We start from the raw sequence: 6,618 nt of genomic DNA, 5'->3' as shown, positions 1-6,618 counted from the left end.
AGAACAGCACAATTTGCACACATGCACCAGAGGCGTAGTAGTAAGGCCCACTAATACCCACTTTGTACGCCATAGATGTTGAAGTAAGAAGAGTAGCTGCCCATGTCCAACTACTTACAACGGCCGCTGCAATCAAACCTGTCTTGACACTTCTACCAGCCGTAGCAAATTCTTCTGCAGTGATAATCTCTTTCTGATACCGTCTCAGCATGTATGTCGTAAGAATCATACCCACTGCAAACAAAGCACCTAGTCCGACGACCACAGCATACCCTGCACCCTCTGGTAATGGAGGTGTGATTGTAGTCATGTTTCCTTATCCTTTACTGTATCCTCTTAACTTCTACATCACTCTAAGAAACAATCATTCAAGAATATCAACGGATTGTGTCCTTTATACCAATTCACAAAACTGCTGTCCATCAGATATGATAATTCTTCAATACGGATTTTGCCTAATGTTTAACACTATCAGCTTATCAAACCTAGTTGATGAAGATAAAAACCACTGGCTAATAAAAACATCGTCTGCAATGATTATCTTACCAATTTATCTACGGCAACGCTATTTTCATTGCAATAGAATGTGCGTTCGAGCTCCGATTGTACGATCAAGGTTCAGTTGTGCGCTCCGGCTTCAATTGTGCGTTTGAGCTGCAATTGTGCGTTCTAGTAAATAACCCACCCTGCTGAACGGTATCCGACTAGCCCGTATAAATTTGTAGACTTTGAACGATATAGAACATGTTGTTATCGTAAGGACTCTGATGCCGAATTTTGCTCGCTTGCCTGAGTGCGAATGTGAGGTCCTGGCCTTATCTTACATGCACTCACTCATCCAAGTCAGTCTGATTTGAAGAAAAAAAAAAATAGTTATTAGGAGTTTTCTTGCCACTCTTTTGATTTGTTCTTGCTCGGTGCTTTAACGAGAGAAAAGCAGTATACCTGGCGATCATGTCGTTTTACTTTGAAATGGCATTTACTCATATATCTGAAAATTGCCAATACTTTCTGTAGTACTCATGAATGAGAGGTGAGAGAGTAGCGGTCACTCCACAAGCTGTCAGAGAAACGATCTGTGTGTATGACGATTCCTCGAGGTCCAAAGTCAGAAGTTACCTTGCGATATGAGTCAGCTGCAACAATTCGGTGCATCTCTCATCATCTCACGAGGACGTTTTCGATCTCGCCGTGTCTTTGAGATGCGCCATAGTTCTCCCTCGCATAAAACATTAACTTGTCAATGGCAACAGTCACCACAAGCCGTTTAATGCTTTCGTTCAAAATAAAAGTGACACATTTTTGACTAAGACACTCTGTTGTGTCGAAAATGTGTCACTCTTTAATGTCTTCGAACCACAGTTAGCTTTACCGCCATAGTAATCAAGTCCCAATTGCAAGGGCTCCAGACTTGACAGCGAACAGATCGCAGAAATTCTATGCTGCCAAATGTCAAATACAAATATAAAAGTGGGTGTGGAGGCTTAGAATATGTGGTTTGGAATGTGTCGAGTAGAGGATGAACAAGCTATACACGTTTATTAGAACCTATTTCGCATGATGGCAGTGGATGAAACTAAACCCAGCTATGTTAGCGAGGAAGTTCAAATAGAGACAGATTCACTTCAATCTTCAAAGAAAGATGTTGTTGATATCACCGTGTCGAAGGCCTCAGAAAATGATGAGGACACGACCGAAAAAGAGTTGCCGGATGACCTCAAGGATATTCCAAGCATTGTAAAAGGAGTTGTTACTCTGGAAGACGATCCGCAGGAGCCTTGTTTTACCTTCAGAATGGTGATATTGTCAATTATTTTCATATTGCCAGGTGCGTTTCTGGATACGATGAACTCGTACCGTACAACCTCGGCGGCATATTCAATTTTTTTTGTTCAGATATGCTCTTACTGGGTCGGTAAATGGCTAGCAAAGATACTGCCGAGCAAACAAATAGGAATCGGGAAGTACAAGTTTAGTTTGAATCCAGGACCGTGGTCCATAAAGGAAAACGTGCTGATTACACTAGCGGCTGCGTCTGGTGCTACTGGGAATCAAGGAACTACGCCAGTTTCATTAGCTGAGGTTTATTACAAGACAAAGGTTAATCCGGCAGTGGCCATTTTCTTCATGTGGTGCATTAATTTTTCCGGTTACGCCATGAGTTACATTGCTCGTAATTTTCTTATTTATGATCCACAGTTTGTTTGGCCCAGGGCGTTGATGCAAACCAATCTGTTCAACTCGATGAAGAAAGCAGATCTTCCCAACCACCAGAGGCAGTCATCTCGGAAGATGAAAGTATTTTTCATGTTGATTATAGGAATGACAGTTTGGGAGTTTTTCCCCGAGTACGTCTTCCCCATGCTTTCATCTTTGTCGTTCCTCTGTTGGGTGGCACCTAACAACTACACTGCCAACTTCATTGGTGGTGGAATGGGCGGTATGGGGTTCTTGAACCATTCGTTGGACTGGGCGAATATTACGTCCTCTGTTATGCTGTCCCCGTACTGGACAACTTGCGTTCAATTTGCAGCATTTTTCTTTTCCTGTTGGGTGCTTATTCCAGCGGCGAAATGGGGGAATATGTCGTCTTATAAGAAGGGTCTGATGTCGAACAAACTGCTTACGAGAAATGGTACTGTATACCCTTCTTCGTCTTTGATCATCTACGATGAGGGGGCCAGCAAGAACGGTAAGGTGTCCTTCAACGAGAAGGCATATCAGTTGCATGGTCCAATCTACATAGGAGCACAAAAGGCTTGGAACATGTTTTTCGATTATGCTGCTTTTACTTCTGCAATCTCATGGATGCTGCTATTTGGTAGAAAGGACATAGCTAAAAATTTCAAGAAGCTTAAGCAGAGACTATTCCACAACAAGAATATTAATTTGTTATACAATGACAGACTCAACAAAATTCAGTCAAATTACGAAGAGGTGCCCGTGTGGTGGTTTGCGCTCCTGTTTCTGATCACATTGGTAGTATTTGTTACAATTTTCGCAACAAATACAATGTTTATACCTTGGTGGACATATTTCGTTGCGGTGGGGGTGAGTTTCATAATTATCATTCCACTTGCCTATTTGTATGCTATATCAAATTTCCAGCTGGCAATTGGGACCTTTGACGAACTTCTGTACGGAGTCATGGTGCAAAACCTAAGTACTCACAAGCATCCCGCCAGCGCATCTACTTACGGTGCACTCTCCGGAGACTTGTGGTACAGGGCGCAATACATGTTGCAAGATCAAAAAATTGGTCACTACATGCATATTCCTCCCAAGGCCGTGTTTTTATCTCAAGTGTTGGGCCAACTGATAGGTGTTCCTATGAACTATGGTACAGTTCGCTGGGTGTTAGACACGAAAATGGATTACTTGCGTGGGACTGCCAAAGACCCTTTACATCAATGGACTGGACAATCCCTAACCTCTTACAATACCAATGCTGTTCTCTACGTCTTGCTGGGTCCAACTAGATTTTTCTCCAGTGGCCACAATAAGATAATTCCATTTGGGCTTCTAGTTGGCTTTTTTGCTCCATTTTTAATCTATGCCCTATACAAATTGTTCCCTCGTCGAAAATTCAATCTGTGGAATGTGACAATCTTTTGTTCTACGATGTCCACTTTTTACGGCAACCTCTCAACGGGTTACGCAACACAGTTCGTGGTAGGAACTTTCTCAATGTACTACCTGTACAATCACAAACCCAAATTTTGGAGAAACTACAACTACCTTACGGCTGCTGCCTTCGATACAGGTTACAACCTTGCTGTTTTACTGATATTTATTATCTTTTCCTCTCACAAGCCCATTAAGATGCCTAATTGGTGGGGCAATAATGCAGTCAGCGTGGAACGTTGTTTTGCCCTGGGTAGTTCCTGATTAAATTCGATTTGCAAGCCTCCGTTCCCTCCCCAGACTTTTCACTTTTTTTTATGTATATAAATCTCAAAACTATCACTTTCCCTTTATCCATAGATGCTTTTCGAGCTCTGTTTCTTCTCGGACTTTTTGTGTTTTTGTCGTACCCCACAGCGTAAATCACCTGGGTTACTATTGTTCAGTCATTCTTATTGCTGGGTTGACATATTTCAAATAGAAATTTTCAAACATGTGCCTTCTTTGTTGAAGGATTCAGTTATGTAACAAGCTTTTCTCCAGAAAAAATGCTATTTGTCAATGCATCGAAAGTGACATCAGATATACTGCACTGTTACAGGAAATTCTTACAGAAACCTTAAATTCTCCCCAATATAGGGAGGACGTAAAAAGTTTTCTTTCCTTCGCTTTACTATGTCTTGTCGTCTGATGTTTTAATTTTTGACTCCTTTCACTAACTGATAAATTGGAATGGCTGTATAGTTCAAACCTGTGGAGAAACAAAAAATGGAGCCGTAGCTGCACAATAGGATGCCGTCTCATAATAAGGCATATGGCGAGTAGCAGAAGATAGTCACTTGCTGTGGCGGAGAAGGCCACACTAAAAAGAACCAGAGAAATTTTCTAGATCTACCTAATAGATAAGGACTATAAAAGTTGTAAAGGAAAAAGAGAGCCAAGGGACCGAAACTAGTCAAAAGGATGAACGCCCTTGCACATGCAGGATGGACTACGGTGATGATGATAAGAATGGTAAATTACAGACGACCAATACATTGACGCAAATAGAGTCGCAGCAAGACGATTTCTCTTCGCCATTAAAAAGGTTAAAGGACTCCTTTAAACAAAGTGAACTGGCACCTATCGATGAAGACAGTGGATTTGATGGCCTGTCAGAGAAGGAGAAGATACAATTGAAACTAGCTTCTCAGCCGTACGAAAAAGTACTGAGCCAGAGGCACCTGACCATGATTGCCATTGGAGGTACTTTGGGTACTGGTCTCTTTATCGGACTAGGTTACTCATTGGCATGTGGGCCAGGTGCTCTTCTCATAGGGTTTTTATTAGTTGGAACCTCGATCTTTTGTGTTGTTCAAAGTGCTGCAGAGCTTTCCTGTCAGTTCCCTGTCTCGGGATCTTACGCTACACACGTAAGCAGGTTTATAGACCAATCGATTGGGTTTACGGTGGCCACGAACTATGCACTCTCGTGGTTGATTTCTTTTCCTAGCGAGCTCATTGGTTGCTCTTTAACGATATCTTACTGGGATCAGACCACTAATCCCGCCGTTTGGGTGGCAATCTTCTATGTTTTCATTATGACTCTCAATCTCTTTGGTGTAAGAGGATTTGCAGAAGTGGAATTTGTTTTGTCAGTAATTAAAATCCTGGCCATTATTATTTTCATTATAATAGGAATCATTTTGATTGCAGGAGGTGGTCCCGATTCGAAGGGGTATATCGGGACGAAATACTGGCACGACCCCGGTTCATTCAATAACCCCGTCTTTAAGAATTTATGCAATACCTTCGTTTCCGCAGCATTTTCATTTGGAGGTAGTGAGCTTGTTCTTTTGACTAGTAAAGAATCAAAAAGCGTTTCAGCGATTTCACGCGCGGCTAAAGGAACATTTTGGAGGATTGCAATTTTTTATATTACAACTGTTGTAATTATTGGTTGTCTGGTGCCGTACACCGATGATAGGCTGCTGAATGGTCGCTCTGATGAGGATGTGACAGCATCTCCTTTTGTTATTGCATTGAGCAACACTGGTTCTATGGGTAAGAAAGTATCGGATTTCATGAATGTTGTTATATTGATAGCAGTGGTATCAGTGTGCAACTCGTGCGTTTACGCTGCTTCCAGAGTTATTCAGGCGTTAGGGGCTTCTGGACAATTACCAAAGATATGTGGCTACATTGATAGAAGAGGTAGGCCTCTTGTAGGTATTGCAATTTCTGGGATATTTGGTTTGTTAGGCTTTTTGGTCGCTTCCAGTGAAGAGAGTAAGGTATTTACGTGGCTTTTTGCTCTGTGTTCTATTTCATCCTTTTTCACATGGTTCTGTATCTGCTATTCGCAAATTAGATTCAGAATGGCTCTAAAATATCAGGGAAGGTCTACCGACCAGATTGCTTATAAGTCTATGTTAGGTGTTTATGGTGGAATATTGGGATGTATACTGAATATTTTACTGATTGCAGGTGAAATTTACGTTTCTGCGTCTCCTGTGGGTGAAAAGAGCACTGCAGAGGGCTTTTTTGAGTACTGTTTAAGTATCCCAATCATGATTTCCGTTTATGTGCTTCATAGGATTTATCGGAAAGATTGGACTCATTGGTATATTAAAAGGAGCGACATCGATCTTGACACCGGCTGTTCTGTGGAAAACATTGAGCTATTCAAAGAGCAAAGAGAGGAGGAAAAAATTTACGCAGCTACAAAGCCATTTTACTACAAGATTTACCGGTTTTTGTGTTGAGAACCCTTTCAATTCCTATTTGAATGAATATTGATATATGCATGTTGCGGATATATCCCAGTTGTCTTTCATTACGTGAATCAGCATGAAAGAATTGGCGATGTCAGCTGATTATCGGAGTTTTGAAATGAGTTACGATGATCTTCGTCAACGTAAATCTTTTCCGAGGATTCAACAATGCCGATATGTGGACTCACTTGGCAGTTATGGAATCGTAAACGGCTATCTTCACGTTTGTGCAACAATTTTC

At 41.5% G+C, this 6,618-nt stretch overlaps 2 protein-coding genes across 2 annotated transcripts; both read left to right on the top strand.

The window, feature by feature from the left end:
* Positions 1-1,557: 1,557 nt before the first annotated feature.
* Positions 1,558-3,888, top strand: ZYRO0D17974g (OPT family oligopeptide transporter; the record flags this gene model as incomplete). Its single annotated transcript, XM_002497165.1, has 1 exon — positions 1,558-3,888. The coding sequence occupies one exon, from the start codon at positions 1,558-1,560 to the stop codon at positions 3,886-3,888; it is 2,331 nt and encodes a 776-aa protein (XP_002497210.1).
* Positions 3,889-4,610: 722 nt separating this feature from the next.
* Positions 4,611-6,368, top strand: ZYRO0D17952g (amino acid permease; the record flags this gene model as incomplete). The annotated part of the gene is made up of 1 exon (XM_002497164.1): positions 4,611-6,368. One exon carries the CDS (start codon positions 4,611-4,613, stop codon positions 6,366-6,368), a length of 1,758 nt encoding a protein of 585 aa, XP_002497209.1.
* Positions 6,369-6,618: the final 250 nt, after the last annotated feature.

This window comes from Zygosaccharomyces rouxii (assembly GCF_000026365.1).
Source record: "Zygosaccharomyces rouxii strain CBS732 chromosome D complete sequence".
NCBI lineage: Eukaryota > Fungi > Ascomycota > Saccharomycetes > Saccharomycetales > Saccharomycetaceae > Zygosaccharomyces > Zygosaccharomyces rouxii.
This window is presented reverse-complemented; position numbering and strand designations above follow the sequence as displayed.